The 25477-nt window shown below is 46.2% G+C and overlaps 1 protein-coding gene across 8 annotated transcripts in view; it reads left to right on the plus strand.

Moving 5' to 3' along the window:
* MAP3K4 (mitogen-activated protein kinase kinase kinase 4) overlaps positions 1-25477 on the plus strand; it is a 113348-nt gene that overhangs the window by 74351 nt on the left and 13520 nt on the right. For 5 of the 8 annotated variants that reach the window (XR_006299101.1, XR_006299102.1, XM_043592701.1 and 2 more), the window contains exons 6-19: positions 3204-3361; positions 6411-6527; positions 8002-8101; positions 8267-8350; positions 9750-10013; positions 11349-11498; positions 14013-14174; positions 14635-14768; positions 15456-15534; positions 16251-16329; positions 19782-19878; positions 20671-20808; positions 23941-24041; positions 24669-24749. Coding sequence is in view for 6 of the 8 variants with exons in the window: in XM_043592701.1 (XP_043448636.1) it covers positions 3204-3361; positions 6411-6527; positions 8002-8101; positions 8267-8350; positions 9750-10013; positions 11349-11498; positions 14013-14174; positions 14635-14768; positions 15456-15534; positions 16251-16329; positions 19782-19878; positions 20671-20808; positions 23941-24041; positions 24669-24749 (1744 nt within the window). In the remaining 2 variants the exon portion in view is untranslated. The remainder of the gene's footprint in view (positions 1-3203; positions 3362-6410; positions 6528-8001; positions 8102-8266; positions 8351-9749; positions 10014-11348; positions 11499-14012; positions 14175-14634; positions 14769-15455; positions 15535-16250; positions 16330-19781; positions 19879-20670; positions 20809-23940; positions 24042-24668; positions 24750-25477) is intronic. The other 3 variants (XM_043592702.1, XM_043592703.1, XM_043592704.1) reach the window with 3 other exon arrangements.

Consider the following 25477-nt stretch of genomic DNA (forward strand, 5'->3'; position numbering starts at 1 on the left):
CTCAGTGGCTAATGGCACGGGCCTGTTTTGACATCTGGGGGAACCCAAACACAATCGGTGTGTTCGTTAGAAAGGAAGGAGGGAATGGTCTTTGGATGGCCAATTGCATCGTGTTTGCCACACAGCCTCCTCTTGAAACTCAAAAACAGCCAAAGGAATGGCGAGTAAAGAAAAAAACTCCGTGTTCAGCAAAGGAGAAAATTTGGCACACTGTTCTCCTCTCCTTGCCTGACCAAAAGACCGTTACGGTTATTTGCCTTGAAGTTTGGACTAACGTGAGGGTCGATGCAAGCTCTGAGTATCTCACAGCCCGTCCAGGGATCCGTTGGAGTGGTGGTGTGTGGGGGTGTGAGCGGTCCAGGGAGAGGCTGGAGGGGTCCCCGCGGAGGGCTTGTCGGTGGCCTGTCCCCAAGACAGAGGAGGAGCAGGCACGCTTGTGTTGTCCGAACGTATCCCGCTGTTGAGGAGGGTGACGGGAGGCAGTGGTGAGCAGGCCGTGATGCAGAACGTCGGTGACTTTGGGGGCTTTACTCCGTGTTTCGTCATCGTCCTGACGCGGAAAACTGAAGCACTCATGTGAGCAGGTCCAGGGACGTGACTTGCTGAGCGTTTGCTTGAGGCAGCAAACCAGATTGAAGCTATAAACCGTCTCAGCTCATTTCTCTGGCCCTGGCCTTAGAAGTAACCAAAGCAGTGAACATGATGGAGATGGAGGAACGTGTGATGGATCTAAGGAAGCCACAGAAAAAGAACTTACAAGGAATGAAAATGCGATAATGAGGAGCAAGACGTGGCAGTTGTAGAAGACGCAGGAGGGAGAGGGGAGACGTGTGCAGCCGGTGTTCCTGCTGGGGTGCAGCTTGTACCCCGATAGTGAAGACTGTGGGTCCAGTGAGAGCTCTTAAATAGAACTTACTGGAGGCCATTTGAAAGCCTTGGGGATTGACTTTGTGGAGGGAGACAGATGAACAAAATGATGCACGTATGAGAGGAGAGGGAACTCGATACTGTGAGCTTCCGCAGATGCCATGAGGAGGCGGGTCTCGAAACACAAGTGTTGAGATTGGGAGGACGCTTCGCTCGGCCGCTGCTAGGAGGAGATGTCACATGGCCATGTGTGTTTGGGGTGGAGAAGGTGAGGGATCCTGTATCTGATGACTTCTCTTCGTTAGGAGGGCTGAGATAGATCATCTGCTGAGAAGGGCTGAGGGTGGGCATTGGCAGTCTGAGGAAAATGGAGGGGTTTCAAAGTGCGGTCGTAGAGAGAAGGAAAACGGGTGGAGTGGAGATAGAAGTATTGTGCGCACCACGTGGTCAGGATCGCGATGTGTAGAGCAGGGGCTCCTCCCTGCCCCGCGACCCTCACGACCCTCAGCTTCTTGAGTGAGGGTGTGGGGCGCGGACTTGTTGGGCTCACCGTGCTTTGGGGATCTGGCAGGTGAGCTGAAGAGGGAGGGGTGGCAGGGTGGGGGGTGGCCGGGGTGTGGAGAGCTGACCGTGCGGGCTCTAAGCCAAAAAAGGAGGAGAGGGAGTGAAGGAAGGGAGTAGCGAACTGGAGAAGGAAGAGAAACCCATGGACTGGAGTTCACATAAGGTTTCAATACGAGAATGGTCATGGTGGTGGTAGTTGAACAGAAAACTGGAATGAGGAGAGGAGTTTTAGAATCAGGCGTTTGGATGGGTGATCTGAGGCCTGGAGATACTCTGTAATGACAAGATCTGGGATGAAACATAATGTGGCTGAGTCTGGGATGGAGAGAAGACTGTGTTGGACACCAGAGAGGGACAGGATGACAGCAGTCGGAAATCAGTAGGTGACCGTATGAACAAAGGGTTCATGAGGATGCCAACTGCTTCCGGCCCTTGGGTACGCAGTCGCACGTGCGCCCCGTGACGGGGCCGTAAGGGAGAGGTGCACTCCTTGGGAGACGGCCGGGCATGAGCGAAGCCGGGGAGAAGAGCAGCACCCCGAGAAGCCAAAGGGGGTCCTGGCCTCGTATTTAAGAGTTTGTGTCACTTGGACGAGATGGTGGTAGACCCACAAATGCTAGGTTCCACATACCCCGACAGCTGTGTTCATAACGGACCCCAGACCGCAGAGTCACACCCCACAGGCTGGCTGGGGGAGCCCAGGGGCATCCAGAGACACAACAGAAGACGGTTTTCTGGAATCAAGACCTGAAATTTACCTCCCGAAAATTAGTACCGGATTTCAGAAAACATCCACTCCAGCGAACACGAAGATGTAGCCTGGGGAAGTCACTGAGATCCGAGACTGGATCTAGAATCCCGTATATATCCGGGCAGAGAAAAAGCAAGGCACCTCAGGGCGTGAGGAGAGCGGGGACAGCGGGAGACGAGGCTGCCATCAGGTTTCTTTGTTCGAACAACACGCAACGGCAGGCGGTAGTCCGGGAGCGATGCCTGAAACATTCTGAAGCGGAGAACGTGTAATTCAGGCATTTTATGCTCAGTCAAGTTGTCCTTTCAGTAGGAGAATCCACAGACAGCGAGTTTTTGTAATCTAATAATTGTGAACCTGTCTTGAGAAAAGCTAATTGACAGTAAAACCCTGGGAAGCAGCAGATACATCAAAATAAGGATGTAGGGATGGGAGAGCTGTTGCATAGGATTTGTGGTGGACATAAACCCCATTTCAGAAGACCTGGGCATTTTGATTAGATACCATAACTTACATATCATACATCTTGAAAAAAACCGTGTCATAAAAATCCGGGGGTCAGGAAGGGATGGTGGCGAAAAGTGTGCTCTTTTCCTCTCAACACAGAAGATACTGTCTAAAGTTAAATTAGGTGATTCGACAAGTAAAGATCCCAACCTCTTAAAGGAATAATTTCATAATATACTAATAATGAAATTTTCTGGGTATTATTATCTTGGTTTTTGTTTGTGTGTTTTTTTTTTACTTCTGTGTACATTGTGAACATTTTATTTTCTTGGTAATTTGAGGGGATTATAAATAACGTGTTAAATTGCCAAGGAGTTGAATTGCACAGTTTAAGAGAAGTGCCCATTCAGACCTCGGTGATGCAATGAACGATCTTGCTTCTCGCAGGGCTGCGTGCCTCAACGTCCCCTCCACTTTGCCCTTCTCGTGTGTGGCTTTCAGGTCAGCAGAGGTGAACGTTGTGAGCTGCCGAGTTCTGTTCTCAACTATCTCTCTTTATGTTTCTTTATTTAAGGTGTATTTTGATTACATGAGAAGCTGGATCCAAATGCTACAGCAGTTACCTCAGGCATCCCATAGTTTAAAAAATCTGTTAGAAGAAGAATGGAATTTCACCAAAGAAATAACCCATTACATCCGGGGAGGAGAAGCACAGGCCGGCAAACTTTTCTGGTAGGACCCTTGTGCTCCTGAGCGCGCCCGCCCATTCGTGCCCCCCGCCCCCGCCCCGTTCTCTGCGACGTGTGTACCTGCTCAGTTACATGAAGGTGACAAGCAGTCACACGTGCGCATGTGCCTCTCTCCCGAGTTTTGTTGTCCTGGGAGCCAGGCTGCTCAGCGGGGGGGTGTGTGGGGACATTTGGCACCTTCCAGAAACAGTTTTGCTTGTAGTGACTGGGCGGTGCTCCTGATTAGAGGCCGGCGACACTGCTGAACATCCTGCAGTGCATGGGACAACCCCCAAACCACGAATTCTCCCCCCAAAATGCCAGTTGAGAAGTTGAGGAACCCCTGCCTTAGCGGAAACGCTCTGAGGCCCCTGAAGGGCGGCTCAGACCGGAGGCCCCGGGTGTCCCAGCCTCGGCGGGGCGCTGGGAACCTCAGGCGTGTGTCTCACCCACGTCCCTTCTTCAGGAGCTGAGTGCCCAAGGTGGCGTCCCCGCTGCTGGCCCCTCGGCTCTTGACTCGGCTGCTGGGGGTCAGTGCCGCCCCCTCTCACTTGCCCCATCAGCCATTTCGTTTCCTCTGTCCCCTCGTAGAAGTCCTCGTGTGCACAACCCAGCTTCCCCTCCGTCGTGTGGGTCGTGAGGACCGCAGCTCTCCCGGGTTCCCCTCCAGCCTCACAGGGCATCGCTGTCAGCCCCCCAACCCCCATCTGTGTCCCATGCGCAGGGCCTCAGAATCCCTCTCCTGCCCTGACCGTCCTCTCTCCCTGGATTGTGAGTGAGCGGCTGACTCTTTCTCCGACCTCCCCGGCCCTTCGGGCCCTGCCTTCCTGTTCCGGTTGGTTCCAGAACCAGTCAGCCTTCTTACAAAGTGCGCTCACGGCCCTTTTCAGCATCTCGCCTTCTCTTAATGTCCAGTAATTCTGCTTTGCCTGTAATTTCTTCTGTTTGCGTTTTCTGTTTCCAGGCTGTCGGGCTTTGTCAAACAAATTTTTTTTTAAGAGGTTACTGTTCATTTGTGCCACACATTCATGTTATGTAATTTCCCCCCAGCCTCGTTTCCTCCTGTTGGTTTTTTGTTTTTATCTGTTGCTCGTCCTTCGCTGTCTGTACGCGGCAGTGTCTGAACTTCACCTTCCTGCGCCTTCTTCTGAGCAGTTCCCGACTGAGGGCCTGCCGCCGCGGGCCGGGCTAGTTCTGGATGCGCACGGCAGCGGTCTCCTTCCTGGGCTGTTCCTCCCAGGTTCCATCAGTCTCGGAGCCATCCCTGAGTCCTGTCTTTGTCTCGCACACTACCCCTGAGCCTGTCGCTGGTCCCTGCAGGATTCATCCGCAGTCTGACCTCTGCACACCCCTCCACGTGGGCATTCCTCCCAGGCTGTCGTATCTTGCTCGAATGACTGCAGGCGCTCTCCAAGGAGACTCTCTGTTTTAGCTCTTCACCCCGTTGGTTTATTCTCAACACCACAGCCAGAATGATCTTGTTAAAGTGCACATCAGACCATTTTCTCCTCCGTTGCAAAGACTCCAGTGGCTTCCCTTCTTCCTCAGTAAAATTGAGAGCTCCTGAACACGGCCCGTAAGGCTGGACACAGTCTGACTTTTCACTGACTCTCTGTCACCCTTCTCTGTCCTCTTCTCCAGGCCTTACCAGACAGCCACCTTGGCCTCTTTATTGTTTTTCCCGGACAGGGCATGCTCGTGCCTCTGGCCCTTTGCACTTGGTGGTTCCTCTAGTTGAACTGCTCTTCCCCCGTTATTTTCATGACCATTTTCCGCTTCCTTTAGGTCTTTGTCTAAATGTCCCCTTCTCCATATTTAAGATGGAAATTCCTACCCACAAGTTCTTCTTGGTTTCCTTTCCTCTTATTTCTCTCCATAGCACTTAACGGAACTGCTCCATATTTTCCTTTTTTATTTTATTTCTTGGTTTTTCCTCTATTCACTGGAGTGGTTCTTACCGGTTCCGTTCACTGCTTACTACGTAACATACTCAGTGCTTGTCGAGCAAACCCTTTGTGGGTATCCTCCTCCACTGCTGTTCTGAAAGCAGGTCTGTAATCAGGTCCCTTTCCCACTCAGTTTCTTTGAAGGCTGACCTCTCTGCCCAGTAACTGAAGGTGGGGCACTCGGCAGGACGTGCAAGGCCTTTCGCAGCCTGGCCGCAGCTCGCGTTCTGGGTCTCGCTCCTTTCAGATTGTGCAATTTCTTTTCGCAGCCAGACCTCTTGCTTAACACGTCTTCATGCCTTTCGATCGTATTCATTGTTCTTCCTGGACTTTTCTTCCCCTCCTCCATTCCCTTGCTGCTAGCCTCTCTTCTCACTGCTCTCTCCCTTGCACCCCTGTGTCGCACGCAGCTGGGTTTGGTCTCCGTCCTCTGCAAGTCCCCTGGCGCTTCCCTGTGCCGCGCCCGCCACTGTTTGTATGCTTACCCGCTCTCTTTTACTAGATAGACGCTCCTCTCTTTGAACGTAGAGGCCGGTAAACTGCTGTTGAGTCTTTACTTCACTCATTTAGATAGTTTTATACACTCGGGCTTACCCTTTTCCCTAGTGTGTGGATTGTGTACTTCGCGAGGGCCATCAGCTGTGTGGAGTGTTTCGTGTTGATGGACCAGGCGAAGCTAATTGTCAGGGAACTTTGTAGAAACAGTTGCATTTAAGGAATTCACTTTGTTTTCTTATGCCGTCATTTAGTTTATAAAGCTTTTAAAAAATATCTGGTCACAGATATATATTTGAGGCCGTTTTATGCTATTTTAGACTTTTAAGTAGAAAATTAAATTTGTGTAATAATTACCTAGCTGCTCTGAATATGATTTAAAATTTTAAGGTTTATGATAAAACCGTGATAATAGAACGAAGACAGATACATGCCGTAGTTGAGGTTTCCCCTTTCTCACATTAATCAGGATTTTATAGTACAAGAAAATTCTCACTATTGTTGATTCCCAAACTATTAAAACAGCTGGACTTTCAGCTTCTCATTCTAGAATTAGAAAGAACGAGGACAGTTTTTCTTCTTTGGTTTACTTTTGTACTTTTGTTGCCTTAGTGACATCGCAGGGATGCTGCTGAAGTCGACAGGAAGTTTTTTAGAGTTTGGCTTACAGGAGAGCTGTGCCGAGTTCTGGACCAGCGCCGACGACAGCAACGCTTCAGACGAAATAAGGTTGTGCCTCATTCCCTCCCCCCCCCTTCCTTATTTCACGGACTCCTGCTCTTGGTGATGAATCTAAAATGCACCTTGTTCAAACCGAACTGTTGGACTGTAGGGATTTCCGTAGTAGATCTGAAGATTTCTGGTTGTGACTGTCTTATCTTTCCTTGTCCTCTCTTAGTTAGAATTTTCTGTGGCATTTTCTTTGAAGGTGAATTTAGAATTTAGTGGCCTAATGAAAATAGTGTCTTTTGAGAAAGGGAGAAAGAGTGCAAGTTGACTAAAAATGAGTAGAGAGCATTCGTCCCTGTGTCCTGGAATGTCTCTCATCACATAATTATGTTTCTTTCTGTCAGTCCATTAATACATTTAACACATTGTCATTGTTTTTATGCATAGCTTATTCCTTCTGTTGAACTTGAAGCTTAAGTACATGAAACCATGGCTTACGCATCTATTGCATTTCCTCCAATTCCGTGAGATGGTATTCAGGTTGGACCATGTTAAATGGCTCTTTCTGTGGCACGTATATCAGCCGCATAGCTGTTTTGTGGCCAGTTATTAGCGATATCCTAGGATTCAAGCTTAGGAAATGCTCAAGGGAAATGACTTCTCTAGAGCTGAAATGTGTTTCTCTCACCATCCAAAATTTGATGAGAAGCACATTTTGGGTTTCAGAATACCTGGGAGGTCCTCACGCCAGAGTTAAAGAAAGAAGCATTCACCCAGATTCTTACCTGGGAAAGTACGAATAGCTGAGAATTGGAAGGAGTCAGTCTGTAGAAGATCCTGCAGGCTTCGGAGGTAACACGGTGGATTCAGAATAAACAGGGAGTCGGAGATGTAAGGTGGTGAACTAGAGAAGGGCTCTTAGGATGCCCTGGTTCTTCATTAGCGGTGGATCTAAAAAGCGGGCTTGTGCGCTGGTGTGCTGGGTCTGGCTCGTGCTGGCTCGTGCTGGCTCATCCCGGCTCCGGGGAGCCGAAGTACGATCATGCACACCTGTCCCCCAGCCGTCGCTCAGTGCCGTCACGCTGGTAGCTCGCAGTCAGCCGCGAGGGGCGTATTTATGCCACAGAAATCACCAGACACCATGAAGACAGGAACTTGAGGGGGGCCGGTTGTTAACCATTTACCAGCCCACCACTGTGTGTGTTCCTTTTCAGAAAGATTCTGCACTGGGAGTCAACTTTCAGGAATTTTATCTCAAACTCCAAGAAATTATTATAATCAAATCTTTAGAAAATTGAGCTTACTGTTATTTGAAGGTTATTGTATGTGCCTTACTTATGTAAAGAATACAAGTACCTTCTAGAAAACTACAAGAGAGCGAGCTTCTGAGTATTTCAGACACACTCTCAGTAACTGCTTGCTCCCATGTGTCCAGTTCTCAGTCTTTGTTAATGTGGTTTGGGACTTGCTCCTCTTTGTTGCGGTTTCCTGACACAGTGTCACGGGCTCTAACTGGGTGGCGCTGACTTTGCAGGAGGTCTGTCATAGAGATTAGTCGGGCGCTGAAGGAGCTCTTCCACGAAGCCAGAGAAAGAGCCTCCAAGGCCCTCGGATTTGCCAAAATGTTGAGAAAGGTGAGTTAACAATCCTGATTGTTGAAACTGTTTCCTTTACCTACTTTTCCTTCCTTCCTTCCTTCCTTCCTTCCTTCCTTCCTTCCTTCCTTCCTTCCTTCCTTCCTTCCTTCCTTCCTTTTAAAAGCTAACCCTAAAGAAGTTTCTTTGTAACTGTGATCCTAGGACCTGGAAATAGCAGCAGAATTTGTACTTTCAGCCCCAGTCAGAGACCTTCTGGACGTTCTGAAATCAAAGCAGTATGTTAAGGTAAATATTTAAAATGCTGTAACTGGAATATTTTGCCTTTCCTGTTTTTCTCTAAAATGGACAGACTTTATCTTAATGGTCCAGATGGTAAATATTTTAGGCTTTGCTGGCTGTATTGATCCCAGTAAAAAGACTTTCTCATAATTTCTCAATGAAATAATTAGAAAAACAAAGTTTTTCATATGTATTGACTTGCTTTAAGAAGGAAGATAAAGTTGAGGTGGCTCAGTCAGTTGAGCGTCTGACTTCGGCTCGGGTCATGGGCCTTAACGGTTTGTGAGTTTGAGCCTCAGGTCAGGCTCTGCGCTGACAGCTTGGAGCCTGGAGCCTGCTTGGCAATCTGTGTCTCCCTCTCTCTCTGCCCCTCCACAGCTTGTGCTGTCTCTGACTTCCTCAAAAAAATGACGTTTGTTAGGGGCACCTGGGTGGCTCAGTCATTTAAGCGTCCTGCTTCAAGCTCAGGTCGCAGTCTTGCGGTTTGTGAGTTCAAGCCCCGTGTCGGGCTCTGTGCTGACAGCTCAGAGCCTGGAGCCTGCTTCAGATTCTGTGTCTCCCTGTCTCTCTGCCTCTCCCCTGCTCGTGCTCTCTTTCTCTCTCAAAAATAAATAAACATTAAAAAAATTTTTTTAAATAAGTGTTAAAAAAATTTTTAAAAAGTGCAGATAAAGTCATCAAATATTCATTCATACTATTTGTTAAAATTAGCTACACATACATCTAAAATAATGTGTGTACAATAATAATGTAAAATAACAAAATAATTATTTTAAGTGTTTTTTTTTATGTTTTACCCTTACATTTCCTGAAACAATTTAGACTTTTTATAGGAACGTTTGCCATCAGTGGACCTACTCCCATTTAAGTTGTTGGACATTTAGTATTGACAGACTCTGTGCTATGGTCTTATTACTGGAAATTTTATCCCAAGCCCACAGTTTTATCCCACCTGCATTTATGTGTGATTTGCACAACAATATCACATGCGTGTTCCTTATTAAAATGATCTTTAAAAGGCTTTTTATGATGCCCCCACCAAGAATGATTATTGAATCCGTTATTAGCATGTTTTGCCTTACTTTCTGTAAGCATCTCAAAGTAGCGCTGGTTGAGGTTGTTGGAGGCCAGCATTCCTCCCCTGGAGGGTATTTTTGTGCTTATACTAAAAATACGGCGGTGGGAGGGTGCTCTGTGAGTGGCTTTACCAGGCCTCTCAGGGACAGTGCTCCCGTGCTGTCCTCCCTGCCGCCTGCAGCGTGGCCCTGGATGCCCTGAGGTGCCTTCTGCGCCTTCCCCACACAGGCCGGTCCTTTTCTGTTTTCTGTTTTTTGTTTTCTTTTTTAAATAACATTTCTATGTGTGACATTCCCTAATTTAAGATTCTGGGTCATTTCTTTTGCAGGTACAGATTCCCGGCTTGGAAAACTTGCAGGTGTTTGTCCCAGACACCCTCGCTGAGAAGAGCATTATTCTTCAGTTGCTCAATGCAGCTGCGGGAAAGGACTGCTCCAAAGAGTCCGATGACGTCCTGATTGACGCGTACCTACTGCTCACCAAGCACAGCGACCGCGCCCGGGATGCCGACGATGGCTGGGCCGCGTGGGAAGCGCAGCCCGTCAAAGTCGTGCCGCAGGTGGAGACCGTCGATACCCTGAGAAGCATGCAGGTGTGTGTCGGTCGTGGCTCCCGCACCCGCTGCTCCCCACCCCCCACCTGAGGCAGCACTGGGTACTTCAAATACCTTTAGAGAAAACTAATGACCGGCTCCCGAGTGATTGGTGTAACTGCCACAGGAGTCTCAAGTGTAGACTTCCCCCAAAATGGACCTCGATGTTTCCATAGTTTTGTAGCACGACTTGTACCAGCGTATTCCTTCAAATTGTGTATGTTAAATTATACTGGAATATTTGGAGTATTTTACTTATGTCCTTACCTAGTTGAGCCGTGATCTGTGTACTCGCACTCTCACAGGAGTTCTCTCGCCCGTTCAGAAGTTCCGCTTCTTCGCGTATTCTGCTTGACTTGCTGTTAGCTTCCACTTTTGTGGTGAAGCTTCTTACCTACCTCCCCGACAGGGAGGGTTTCAACCCCAGGAGGGTTGAAATAACTCATTAATTACAACCTGGAAGAAACCCTCGCGTGCCCTCTGCATTCAGCCTGGCCAAAGTTGAGCGCACGGCTGTCTCTTCTCCACACAACCTGTTCTCTTGCTCGTGTTCTCTGTCTCTGTGAATGCTGCTGTGTCCACTCAGGTGTTTAACGCAGAGTGTGACCGTGTAAACTCGTCCTTCTACCCCCCGGTTAGTCACCAGCCCTAGCACACCCGAAGCATCTCCAGCACGCGACGTGACGCTTTCTGTGCCGTCCGGAGCCACCACCACAGTTCGATTCTGTCATCCCGGGACTGGACTGCTGCACTGTCACACTTCCAGCCACACCTTCCCTCTCCCCAAGTCTGTGTTTGTTTGGGTACTTTCAGAATGACCTTCATAACACGCGGCTATGATCACATCACACCTCTATGCGAAATACTGCAGTGACTCACTGTCACTGAAAGAAAAAACTAAAGAAGTCTCAATTAGCTGTTTGTCTGTTTCATGGAAAGCCACTCAGGTCACTTTCTTTTATTCCTGCATTTTCCAGCGTTATGTACTGCTCCAGCACGTGTACACACACACACATACACACACACACACACACACACACACACGCACACACAGACACACAGACTGCTGCAGGAGTATTGAGTTACTTGTGGTTCTAGGCTGTTCAAGGCATCGTGCCCACACAGTTCCGTGGGATTCTTCACTATTGTGTGGAAGACTTCAGACGTAGGGCCCACTGCCAGGCGTAGCTCTGCTTGAAAACTGCTTTCTGATCCGGTGGTTCCTGGCCTGGTGGCTCTGTGAGGTTGGCATTGTTTTTGGACGAGGGGTTCACCTGGAATGGGAAACCGTTAAGTGGGTCTGTTTTTAAGCCCGGTGCTTGATTTTCCTCCCAGGTGGATAATCTTTTACTAGTTGTCATGCAGTCTGCCCATCTCACAATTCAGAGGAAGGCCTTCCAGCAGTCCATCGAGGGACTCATGACTCTGCACCAGGAGCAGACATCCAGTCAGCCGCTCATCGCCAAGGCTTTGCAGCAGCTAAAGGTATTTCAGTGCCACCCCAACCTTAGCTGCCGCCTCTCCCTCCCCTGCCGCCTCTCTCTCCCGCCCCCACTGCCTCTCCCTCCCCTGCCTCCCCCTGCCTCGTCTCCCTCACCTGCCACCTCTACCTCAGCTATTTGACTGATGTTCCGTGGTAATGCTGTGGAAGAGTCCGGGTGTGACAGTGTAATGCCACGCGGGGAATCTGAAGTCCGACATTGTCCTCTCCGTTCTCCCTCTTCACAATACACATTTTCCCACACTTCAACTAAAAATTTCCCACATCTTTCTTGGAGTCGTAGAACGTTGGGATTGGACAGGATAGAAGTCTGAACAGTTACGTGATTTCTTAATGGCACGTGGTGGGTTAGCAGCCAAGTTGATACTGGAATTTATGTCTCTTTATTTCTAATCCAGCTTCCTTTCTTCTTTAGCAATTACCAGTGTTTGCTAGAGGTACTCCAGATCAGTAATGTGTAATCTTTTTTTTTTTTTTTTTTAATTTTTTTTTTTTTCAACATTTACTTATTTTGGGGACAGAGAGAGACAGAGCATGAATGGGGGAGGGGCAGAGAGAGAGGGAGACACAGAATCGGAAACAGGCTCCAGGCTCTGAGCCATCAGCCCAGAGCCTGACGCGGGGCTCGAACTCACAGACCACGAGATCGTGACCTGGCTGAAGTCGGTCGCTTAACCGACTGCACCACCCAGGCGCCCCTCAGTAATGTGTAATCTAAAAGAAGCCTTGTTTATACCTTGCTTTAGCAGATACTTCAGCCAAATGAAATACAGCCGAGAAAGCAGTTGTAGACAGGCGTCAGGCCTTCCACGTCCAGGGCAAGCCAGAGCCTCACCTTCTCCCAGGATTTCCTGTTTTCACCACTTCTGCCTTGTACCCCAGTCATCAGCCGTGGTCTGATCCACACTGTTCCACAGGCCATCAGTTATGCCTTCTTAGTCACATCAGGGCTTGACTGCTTGAAGAAGCAGCACTTCTTGAAATCAGAAGTAATTTGATAAACATTTGTTTTTCTTCTGTCAGTCTGATTTGTCTTATTTACCTGGAAACACATTCTCTCATCATTTGCCTTCCCACTCCAGTAGCAGGGCAAGAGACTTTGTCTTTGAGTCCATGAACTCTGGAGAGTGTAAAATTATATAAGATAGTGATGATTCTTGAGCCTAAGGGATTTATGGCCTTCAGGACCTGAACTGCCACACTGAAGTCCTGAGGAGGGAGGTATTAGAACCTCGTAGCATCTGGGAATTGCCACCACGGAGGCATTTCAGCTTATAGGATTACCGAAGATACAAACTGGGAAGGAACATTGCTCTGGATCAGGGGAACCGGAGTGCTCACCACATATCAAATAGTCTGATTTGGCTGGATCTTGGTGGACACAGTGGAAAGTTAGGGGAGATAAAGCTGGTAAAATTAGATGGACAAAAGGCTGTTGAGAGATTTTGGATTTTATTTTTTTCTAGGCCTCAGGGAGTTGTTGAAGATTTAGGAAGAGCATTTTGAAGCAGTATGTAGGGGGAGCGCCCCGTGGAGACCATGTGTACATGCCTGCGTTTCAGGGGCGGGGTGGGGGTCCAGCTTGGAGCGGCTGTCGTCCTGCCTGCGGAGACAATGAAGTGCCAGCGGGGACAGGGCTTTTCAGCTTCAGCAGTATTCACATTTTTGGTCAAGAATTCTTTGTTTTGGGGCAGTTGCCCTGTTTTGTAGGATATTTAGCAGCATCTCTGGTTTCTACACACTAGATACCAATAGATTTCACACCCCATCTCCCCAAATTGTGACAACCAAAATAGACATTGCCAGTGTCCCCTTGGCACAAGGTGGGTGAAATCAGCCCTAGCTGAGAACCCCCAGGCTGCTAGCAAGTAGCAGCAGGGAGATGAGAAGGACAATACAGGGTGCACATGTTGGATTGAAACCACACTTACACTTCAGCCCCGCCCCCCCCGCCCCGGGGGGGAAAAGCAGCTGGTGGTTGATGTGCAAAATATGAAGAGGAAAGCGTCTGGTCAGAGACCAAATAGTAATTAGGCATTCTCTTTAAGTTTATTTATTTAGAGTGAGAGAGAGAGCAGTGGAGAGGCAGAGACAGAGAGGGAGAGACAAAGAATCCCCAGCAGGCTCCACACCATCAATGAAGAGCCCGATGTGGGGCTCAGACTCACAAACCCTGAGATCATGACCCGAGCCAAAACCAAGAGTCTTGATGCTTAACTGACTGAGCCACCCAGGCGCCCCTAGACATTATCGTTTTAAATGGATTTATTTTTCCTCTTGGATTTCATAAGATGTTAAAGAAGACCTAATACAAATGATGAATACAAACATGAAAATAAGTAAATAAATATCCTTTATTTTTGAATAACTAGAATAAATACGGCTAAAATATATTGCAGTGGTTAACGTCTGTGATGACGAAAGGATTCTTCCTCTAAAATGCAGTAGGTGTTAGGTGATTGCTTGGTTTGTATTCATTATGCTTTGGGCCTCTTCAGAATGACGCGCTAGAGCTTTGCAACAGAATAAGCGATGCCATCGACCGAGTGGACCACATGTTCACTTCCGAATTTGATGCGGAGGTTGACGAATCTGAGTCTGTTACGCTGCAGCAGTACTACCGCGAGGCGATGATTCAGGGGTACAACTTTGGTTTCGAGGTAGGTACAGAGTAAGAGGAGAAGCACAGTGTAGCTTTGCAGTTGCTCCGTAACGCACTCACATCAGACTATTGATGGTGATCACGGCTTCGTCAGGCACGACTCATCGTACGCTGCTGAGTATCAGAAATGCTGGTTTCCTTTTAGACTGGCCAGTCGTTGCCCAGTTCTTATTTTGTGCTAACAGCTTTCTGCGTTCAAAACCTTCCGTGAGATGGTTACTATCATGAAAGTACGTCTGTAATTTCAACTTACGAATAAAACATCGTGAAGCCGCACTTTAAGATACTATATTATCTGTAACTTTTTATGCTCTTGAAAATGTGTAAATTTTAATTAGACTTTGCTTTTTGTTTTTAGAAAAATGACATTTTAAACAGACATGGCATTTGTAGCGTTGAGATAGTTGTATAATCGTTATTTTCTTCTTAATTTTGATATGCACAAAATCTTCTTACAGTATCATAAAGAAGTTGTTCGTTTGATGTCTGGAGAGTTTAGACAGAAGATAGGAGACAAATATATAAGCTTTGCCCGGAAGTGGATGAACTATGTCCTAACTAAATGTGAGAGCGGTCGAGGTACAAGACCCAGGTAATGACCAAGGACATGTTTCCTGGAACTGCAAGTAACTCAGTACTCCGGTCTCTCCAGCAGAGACAAGAGAGAGAGAGAGAGAGAGAGAGAGAGAGAGAGCGCCAGCATGTGTATATGTGTTTGTGAGTGCGTGAGCATGTGTGAGTGTGAGTGTTGGAGCAGCCTGTGAAGCTGGAAGATGCAGGAATACAAGGGATATGGGATTGGTAATATTTCGTTTGCATATTGTATGTGAGATTTCTGAGCAGCTGACACAAAAAGGAGCATTTTGAACTCTTTGGCCATCAGGATTTTGCTTTGTTTTGTTTTTAAATGAGACTATTAACACAGCAGACTCCATAGTGCTTGGAAAGATTAAAAGCAAAATTTGTTCCATAATGAGTTAACTTCAGGGGAGTTCACTTTCTCCCTGGACAGGCCTTCCTGATTGCTAATTTTTTTCCCTCCCTCATGAAATTTAAGCCTGTTATTAATGTAAGTGGAAACAAATTGGTAACCAGTTCCTTTATGAAGAAGTTGTTTGTCCTTTTCTCACAAAACATGCTATAAATGTACTCATCCCCAAAAGGTATGTTTTTTCTTAGACCATAATTTTCCAGTCAGATTACATTTCAGTATTGTATAGAGTAAAACTGCTACAGTATTTTCTTGGTTTTGTGATTATTGAACTTTTTCATGTAACAGGTGGGCAACCCAAGGTTTTGATTTTCTACAAGCCATTGAACCTGCCTTTATTTCAGCTTTGCCAGAAGATGACTTCTTGGTATGGAATGTTCTAGAGTTTTGTTTTGTTTTGTTTTCATTAAAGAAATGAATTGATTACTATTTCTGTGTATTTTTTATAGCTGTTCTTAAATATTATTTTCATAATTGTAACGATAATGCTAAAGTAAAAGCACTCTTAATAGCATAGGAAGAAATTCCGTGTTCTTTTCTTTTCATAACAATAGTGTCCAACTGGCTAAGTCCGTGGATAGCTGGGAAGCCTAGCACTTCTAAAATATTTGTCAGTTTCAGATTTTATGAATCGCTGACTTACTAGTTGCTGCTTTTTGGCAGTTTAACGAGGGACTAGCTGGTTCACACGAGCATGTGCCATTTGAGGGGGTAGTGCCAAATGCTGAATATTATCACTTTTATTCCAGTACATTCCATCAGTTCCAAAAGATGGTGTTCAGCATGTGAATTCATTCATTTTAGCCTCAAGTAGTAGAGATGTGCTTGTGCACATCATTGCACTATGGGGAGTTGAATGTGAATTTGTTTTTGTTCCTAAAAATAGAATTGTATGTATTATCATTATAAGTTATGTGCAATTTGTGTTTATGTTTATAGCTATTTTCTTTTAAACAAACTTTGAAAATCTTGACTAAGGGTAGCATGTTTCTTTTAAATATACTGAAAGGTTAATTTGTGTTACTTACTAATTGAGAGAATGTACATTCCCCTTCTTCTTTGCTATTTTCCTCGGGTTTCCAGAGTCTTCAAGCCTTGATGAATGAATGCATTGGCCATGTGATAGGAAAGCCGCACAGTCCTGTTACAGGTTTGTACCTTGGTAAGATGGCAGTTAGAACATTTCCCCTAGAACCTCCTGGTCTGGGCAAGCGCATCGTCTTGTAATTGTGGCCGTTTACCCGGTGTAGAGAAGTTCTTTAACGGTATTCCGGAAAACGACAGTGAAAGTTACAGGAATGAGGTGTGTCTGTGGAGAAGACCATAGTCCTTCCAAATCCAGCAGGAAGATTAAAATGCCAGCACACGGCATTCACTGCCTGCCAGCAGTCTTAACTACACGTTTTAGTTCATTATTTTTTGCACACCAACACTTTATTCTCCCCCTTAAAATCTCTTCTTCTGGGAAGGAAAGACTTGGAGACAGTTGTCCGTTAAGGAGCAAGGAAGGGCCTTTCCTGCTGGAGGGGGGCAAGTGTAATTGTTCCCCTTTTCACAGCTGAGACGGTACCTGTGTCCCCACTAACATAGTAAATTCTTATTTGATTTTACTTAAAAAGACAAAAACACAAGTTATGCCATGATGTACTTCAATTAGAGTTTTCAATTATAGTTAATATTACAGTTTTATGGAGTATGTTGAAACTTTACAACAAAGTATGTATCAGAAAAAGGCCGTGCCTTACCCCATTCTTGAGATAGTAACTAAAAGCAAAACTCTATTTATATGCAATAAACATCCAAAAATGAAAATTTAGTAATTTTAAAACAGTTTAAATTACACAAAATAAAATAATTCATAAATGGTAAATTTCTCGAGCGGGAGGAACTATATCTTAAAGGGTATTTGCTAGCTATAGAAAAGTTAGTACACTGGGTTTTAATGCTTGGTTCCTTGATCTTTAAAATTCTCTCAGGGGGCACCTGGGTGTCTCAGTCAGTTAAACATCGACTCTTGATTTTGGTACAAGTCATGATCTCACGGTTTGTGAGTCCAAGCCCTGCACTGGGCTCTGCTCTGACAGCACGGAGCCTGCTTGGGATTCTCTCTCCCTCCCTGTCGGCCCCTCCCCTGTTTACGCACTCTCTGTCTCTCAAAAATAAATAAATACTTAAAAAACAGTTCACTCAGTTTATACCTGCTTTTCTCCCGAGGCTGTTATGAAAGTCACCATTTACAAAACTCTTTGAACATTTTATATAATGTTACAATTTTATAGTGTTCTGTATTCTTATCAAATTTTTGATTAATCATATTATCCTAAAACCTTTGATTTTCTGATCTAAAATATTTCACTAAGAATACATCATTAATAATTCAGTAAAAATCACTTCTTTAAAGTTTTTCCTACGTGAGGAATCATTTCCATGGTGGCAAAGTTACAATGTAGGAAGAGTATATAGAGAAATGTAGAAAATGTACATGCAGAAAAAATTTCAAGGTAGAAGAATATTACAAAAGAAAAAAAAGCAATCCTCCTATGGTTGCTAGGTAATCACGGCTAACGTGCGATCCATCACTAATTACTCACATGCCTCCCTGCAAACTGCTGGTGGGACAGTGGGTCAGCAGTGCCATCTGTGGGCTGGAGGTGCCCCTTGTCCCCTCGGCCATGTGGCTTGCTGGGAACAGCACTGACCGAGTCAGATCCCCTGACATCCTGCTGACCCGGGGCCGCTCATCCAACATCACAGAGGCTCCTCTGCAAATGCTTACAACTGGATGCTAATGAGGCTTCAGTAAAGGTCATGAGAGCTGTAAACTGTAGTGTCCTGTGAACGGCAGCCGTCCGCATCTCGTTTTGTGCCCTTCCCTTACGAGGGCAGTTAATGAATGGAGAGCACACCAGCTGTCGTTCCGTTATGTACCGTCTTCTCTCCCTGTGCTCTGTGCTCGTAGCCACTGAGCACGGCCTGGTGTGTGGCCTCCCCTCAGTTCCATGTGCTCAGGGAGCTGCACGGGCGCGTTCTGCTGTGTGTGGCTCTGCTCCTGTAATCACACAAGCGTGGATAGGGTCGTTCGCTTCACTGTATAAAAGCTGGATCACACTGGATAGTAATCTCTTGGTTTTCTTATCTGACAATCGTAGAAATTCCTTCCTGTCAATAGGAATGGATCCGGTTCATTCTCTTTAGTGGCTTCGTTTTGTCCATGATGGGGGTATTGCGATTTTTTTGCACCATTTCCTTGGGGACATTTGTTTTGTTCGTTTTTGCCCTGAAAAACATCTCTCTAGTAACATTGCCAGTGAAATTAGAGCATCTATTTTCCTTTTATTGGCTGTTCGGATTTTCTTTTCAATAAAATACCACAGTTTCTCAGCAGTTGGTCGTATATACTCTTAAATGTTCTGTTTTGTGATGAGGAACATAAAACTTGGGGACATGTGTTTTAGCAGCAGGTATTTCTTTTATACCTTTATGAGGAAAGTGTGTAGCAGTTTCTGACTCAGAAGTTCCCAGTACGTTTGCTGAATTAAAGATACCACCAATTAAAGACATCACCATCTTCTCCAAGGCATTTTTATTGTTTTGTTTCTTTTTATCTTTGTTACAATTGGAGTTTTTTTATTTACTACTGTAATGGTTGAGATAATGAGCCAGAGACACAAATTGCTTGACTTTTTTCTTAACAATTGCTTGATTTTTATTTTGCAAGTTTTCCCTTCAGATCTCTCCGTTTGGGGGACTTCTGCTGTCTTTCCTGTGTAATGTTAAAAAGAAACCAAAACCATGAAGAAGGAAGTGTTTCCACTTAGGACAAAGCATATACGGAGTGAATAAAACACGTGGAGTAAAATTATTCACATAAAAAGAAAATAGGACATTTACAAAATTAAGGAGAGTTAAAATGGAGTCAGAAGTAAGGGGACAACATGTCAGGGTGAAATAGACAATTTAATACATGTGCAACACTAGCTCTGTCTAGTTACGGGGAAAGGACAATTATCAGCGTTTTTGTAATCATGAGGTAAGGTTATCCCTTTAAATTTTTATTGTAAATTTTATCCAGTTTTTGCCAGACTATTTAAACAAAGAAGAGAAGAAAATGTGTTCTGAACAAAAGAATAACCTGTTTAAACTGTGCCTGGCCCCCCTCATTCTAGATTTAAAAGAATTAAATAAAACTCCACGTACTCAGGAAAATGACAGCGACCCTCCCTGACTCAGAGCCTGTTGAGGCGTCAGCATGGACCAGAATCTTTCAAAAAGTGTAGCCAGCAGAAAGAGCCCTTTCTCACTGGAGCTGCCACGGTGCGGTCTCTAACATGGGCCACGTTGTTTGTTCTGCATCCGTTGTGTACTTTTTCTCTGGGATGTTAAGAAATGTTTTCAATGGCTAAAAGTTTGTGTGATGTAACTTTTACTAACTTTTAAAAAGCGATGTTTCCCCCAATATGAGTATAGGTATAGTACGATTTTCTTACTCATGTAATGGATTTATTTTGGTCACCAGCAAAATTAAGGCCCATCCCGTTTGTGCTAAGTTGTCTGGTTCGGCATCTTCTGTCCACCCCTTTAACACTTTGCATTTGTCTCCGTTGTCACTGGCAGCCATCCATCGGAACAGTCCCCGTCCCGTGAAGGTGCCGCGATGCCACAGTGACCCTCCTAACCCACATCTGATTATCCCGACTCCAGAGGGATTCAGGTATTTGGTGCTCAGCTAGTCATTTGCTTTATGACTCCTCTGATGTGCATGCTCACTGTCTGGGCTCCTGGGTGCTTGCTCTGTAACTACGAATCCTTTCCGTGTCCTCCTTCAGCCTTTTTTAAAAGCTCTTCGTTGCCTTATCTCGAAATACACCACAGTGCCTTAGCTGCAAGAGAAAAGGACATGCAAGTTTACAAGACTTGTTCCTTTCAAGATAACTTAGTGTCTCTGCTTATTTATAACTTCAGGCTGCTAAATGCTGACCGGCTTTGGAATAATTCTTTTTCTTTTCTCTGAAAATGACCTCAGGAAATCAAATGTGAGTGTGCATAGCATAATAAGCATTTGAAAAACCATCCTAAACGTCAGTTTAGAAGTGGAGAAACAATTGGAATGATCTTTTCAGTCTTGACTTTCATGCGTGTTACGTAACCTCAAAGCAACTTAAGTACTACCGTGAGTTCTGGAACTCTCGTACCAAGTCTTTCCCTCGAATGTGGTGGCATTTCTGCATCTTGAGGGAGTGAGCATTTTCTCTCCCCTGTAGGATCACTTTTTAAAAGTTAATTTTATTTGACAGTATTTGCTAGGAGAAGACCACAATTACTTTTCAAAATCATGAGTTTTTTTTCTTCTTCATACTTAGACCTGAATCTCAAAGAAAACTTTGCATTTTATATTTTTAAATATTTTTCCCTTCCTCACCCTATTTTATTTCTAACTGAAAACGATTCAAGAGTCCGTTCCCTTTCCTCACCTGTGTTCCTGAAGCTTCTCTTCTCGTGCCAGCACTCGGAGCGTGCCTTCAGACGCGCGGAGCCACGGCGGCCCTGCTGCTGCCGTCACTGTGGCCGCCGCCGGCCGGCCCGGTCCCTCCGGCAGCGACGCTGTGCCGCCCAAACCCATCAGCGGTGCCCATGACACCAGGTAGTCACCCTGCACTGGCTCCACGTCCCCTGGGTCCCCCTCGTGTGCACGTCCGCAGTGGCCTCGGCTTTGGGATTCGCCCGTGGGGTGTCCCCACTCAAAGGCTCTCACACCCAGCAGCACGAGGAGACAGTGTGCCCGATCGGTATTTCTTTGGAGCTACACATTAACCAAAATGACCAGTAACAAGTCCTCTGGGAGAGTATCGGACAAGAGAACCTAGTTCCCACCGAAGGGGACAGGAGAATCTGGGCCAGTAGCGCCTTTCCTGAGGGGTCCCGCCCCATAGTGGTTCAGAGATGGCATCTAGTTAGTACCCTCAGGTGGGGATTTGTTGTCGAGGAGGGTCACTTTCCTAACCCGCTTTCCTCATTTATATAATCGTTGACTAGAAGTAGCGTCTAAGAGTGGAAAAGTGAGTTCGTGAGGTTGGTATCTTCTGCGGAGAAAAGCGTCCTTTCTGGAGAGAGCTGTCAGACAGCTGGCGAGCTCCGGAAAACGGAGGTCTCCCGCATGAAGTCTCTGCACCCGTTCTAGTCGTTCTGACACAGGATTTCAGCCAAGTCTCCTACACTTAGTGGAGAAAAGCCATTCAGTCACTCTTCATTACACCCCTCTGTCTGGCAGAGGGGACACACAGTCTCTGTGCTCGTCTTCGGACACACATGGCGACAGAGTCAAACTCCAGGGGTTGAGGGTAATCAATCCAATCAAAACAGACAAAACTGTAAAGAAACTCGGTGCTCGTAAGAGATACGAGTAGGTCATTGGCAGAAAGATGACGTACGGTTTTAGAATCTAAGACACACCAACTTGTTTTTAGACGTACTTTATAGAAGTCTAAAGTTTCTGCAGTTCCATTGTTCTCCTTCATTAAAATAACAGATGCCCCTAATTTGTAGTGATAAACATCTATCACCTAAAAAATTCCACATACTTTACAGCTTAAGCTGTCAACTAAAACAATTAACAGTTAACCGTAAGCGGACTCCCCTTCACCTTCTTCATTTATGTTTAGAGCGCTGCGGGGCAGACCTTTACAGATACTGTTCTTGAAGCAATGTTTCTTATACAAGCGTCACACGGGGTTAATGGAAGCGACTTGCCCCCCAGTGCAGACTCCAGAACACTCCAGCAGGGCGGCGGTGCTGGCTCCCACGCCTGCTGCGTCCGCGTCCTCACAACATTCCTGCAGGACTGCAGAGGGGAGGGGGGAGGAGCGCCCCAGTTCTCGAGGGTCATGAAGTCTGGCTGAAGGCATCTGTGAGTGCCAGTGGTACGCTGAGCGGATGTTACTAGTCTGAAGGCCAAGTACGTGTGGTTGGCCTTCCTGTGCGTTGTCTTAGGCTTTTTCAGCATGTTACGAGCGGCGTCTCGTAAGTGTTCTTCATCTTCCCGATGATTCTGGACACGCAGGGATTTCCCTGCCGTCACAGTGTGCCGTCTCGAGGCCACTGTTTCCGGAGGGTGAGGCTATCGCGACTCTCTGGCGGCGTACGTGTGACCGTGGGCAGAGGGCAGCGAGGCCGACCTGCGCCTGCCCAGTTCGGCTGACGGGAACTTGCGGGGCGGACCCCGGGGTGGCCGGCGGCTGCGCAGCCGCGGTGTGTACAGCCCTGGGTTGGCGAGTGCGCTGTGGGGAAGTCTCGCGAGGCTGGCACTTCCGGGGCCGCAGGACCGCCCCAGCCTCACAGCGTGCAGCCACCACCCCCTGTCTCAGAGACGGTCTGGGTTCCTGCCCCGGGAGTTGTCGCTGTGCCCCAGGGCATCCCGGAAGTGTTTTGATTTGGCTTGGTTTGTCTTAGGGAACAGGCTGGGCTTACAGTTACCTGACGTGTTGATAAAACTTCCCTGCGCTGTTCTCGTTGGAACTGGCTCCTAGCGGTCTGCGAGACCGATGGTTAATTTTTCAGGGCTTTGGCAAGCCGGCCGTCCCGCCGCTGAAACTGGGAGTCCACAGCGGGTAGTGAGACGTTCACCGGCACGCTACCTCATTTAAGGGTATTTTTTTGCCTTTTGCCCTAGCAAAGATCTCTGAGGGTGTGGAATCGGCTGATTTCATGTCTGGGAAATCAGGAACAGAGGGGTGTTGAGTGACGTGTCCTTGGTTTAGGAGTCGTGTGTTTCTTTACTTCAGCATCAGTGCTGTTCCCGGGAGATGGTGTCAGGACTCTCTGATGAGCTACATGGCACAGAGGATGCCCCCCCCACTCTTCAGACTTACAAGTGTTACATGGATTTGAGAGTTTAGGGAAATAAAAAAGCATTGCCTACAGCGTCATTTGTGAACACGTGTTCAGTAGACCACGTCGCCTTAAATCCATTCAGCATATCATGAAAAAGGGCATAAATGCTACCATACTTCATAACATCATTCGTGTACAAAATACTAAACTTGTTAATAAACTAATGCCATATTTAGTGTGGATTATTTGAATTACAGTTTTAACACTGCCCTTATTTAATTCTGGGCTTTACTCTTTTTGGATTCATTCTGGATTTCTAAACACACTTCACTTTATTCTGGAAAAGCAGCAAATTAACCTTGTTCTTTCCGTGCTAAGCTTCCTGCTGTCTTGCACCTTTGCTTGGCTACTGCTTAAAAAGTCACTAGGTGTTTCCTTCCATTTTCTTCTTAGGAGGTTTGAAATCTTTGAATCATGTAATAATTTTACATTTTAAATGGAATTAAGCCCATAAATATATAGTATGATCATAATTTTAAATATTAGCCAGTTTGACTAATAATTTTTATCCATCCTGGGCTGAAATGATGGAGCTTTCTACACAAGTCAATAGCACTTCAATAAATACTGTTTTGGTTTTATTTTTGCTGTTTTTAACTTAAAACAGTGTAACGCAGTCAGGGTCCCATGTGTCAGCAGTGGAGGATAAAAATCCGACTGACTTCCCAGCTCCAGGAAGGGTTTCTCAGTAGCAGCACTGTTGTTCCGGGTGCTTAATTCGTTATCTGGGGCCGTCCTTTGCATTATCCTCTACTCGCTAGGTGCCAGTGTCCCCAGCGGGAGAAATTGCCCCTAGTTGAGAATCACCGCTCTAGAAGAATCTCACGGAGCTTTCACTTGCAGTTCCATTGAATTGACAGCTGAATTTTTAAAAATACCGAAACAGGGGTTCCAGCGTCCCTGAGAACGACCGGCTGGCTTCCATAGCTGCGGAGTTACAGTTTCGGTCCTTGAGCCGCCACTCAAGCCCCACCGAGGAGCGCGATGGTGAGTGTGAGGCCTTGGCTGTGACCCCGACCGGCTGAATCCTCCGCCTCACTTCACCGGCTTCCACTGTCGGTGCCTTAGAAAGAAGTGAAGAGTAAGACAGAGGCAGCGGCACTCTCAGACATTTGATGCTCAGCATGCTGGCTTTTTAATAGAGATGCCTTTTTTAGCTGTATTTGCACTTTCTAAGTCTACTTTTGTTGACTTTTTAAACGTCATGATCTCTGATACTTTAATTGCCAAGCACTCTCATCCGCTTAAAAAAACAAACTGACACTGTGTGTGTTAATGGTATGCTGAGGTTTTATTGCCAGGCAGGGCCTCTTGAGGTGTTGGGGGCGGGGGGTGTCCCTAAACAATCTAATGTCTGCTCAGTATTCCGTTGTCTGTTACTTATGGAAAGTTCACGTAGTTAAAGTCATGTAAAGTCAGCTTCTTCGTTTGGTACACTTTTCTAGAATTGATTATAGAGACAGCTTCTCATACTCACCTCAACTAGAAATTACCAGAAAGGACGGGTTGATGGTAACTAATCATTGCCACTCACCACTTCAGTCTTGCTCTCAATTACATCAGCTGCGTCTGTGTCGTAAATCTTAACTTGTGTGAAAAACATACTTCCTGCAGAACCAGCATATCCAAAAGGTGATTCAAGTGGGTCAGCCCGAAGAAGTTGGGAACTTCGGACACTTATCAGCCAGACTAAGGGTAAGAGAGAGAATGTTGAACTTAAAACGTTTAAGCATCGAGTGAGTAGTCTCAGCTAAAACATGCGTTAGCTTTTGAATTACTAGACCTTCTACATTAATATTTAGTGATTTCTTTTAGACCTGTGACATCACTTTCTTGTGTGTAGCATGTTTGTATACATTTCCTATTTCTTCTAATAAATTATAAGCTCCTTTGGATCCGGAACGTGTTCTATGCATCTTTGTATTCTTTAAGCATACATGTGATGGTTAATTCTATGTGTCACCTTGAGTGGGCCCTTGGCATAATTCTTTGTAGGTGACAGGAATATAATTAATATTTGTGAAATGAGTAACTGTTCCTATCTTATGCTAAGCGATAAAGTTTCTGAGAAGCCAGATAGTTTGGTGAACGTGATAACTGACAGAGCTAGGACCACCGTGCGTACAGTGCTGTCTCCGAGTCCAGTACTCTTACCTCTCAGCGCCCCGTGGAAGTATGTTGCCCACCAAAGCCGAGAATAGTTGGGGCCGGGGGCGGGGGGGATTCATGGAGGAGTGAGGCTGGAGCTGGCTTTTAAAGAAAAAACAGGTTTAGTTCATGCTCTGTCTCTCTCTGTCCCAAAAATAAATAAACGTTGAAAAAAAAAAAAACTTTAAAAAAAAAAAAGGGGCGCCTGGGTGGCGCAGTCGGTTAAGCGTCCGACTTCAGCCAGGTCACGATCTCGCGGTCCGTGAGTTCGAGCC

Source organism: Prionailurus bengalensis, chromosome B2 (genome assembly GCF_016509475.1).
Source record: "Prionailurus bengalensis isolate Pbe53 chromosome B2, Fcat_Pben_1.1_paternal_pri, whole genome shotgun sequence".
Taxonomy (NCBI): domain Eukaryota; kingdom Metazoa; phylum Chordata; class Mammalia; order Carnivora; family Felidae; genus Prionailurus; species Prionailurus bengalensis.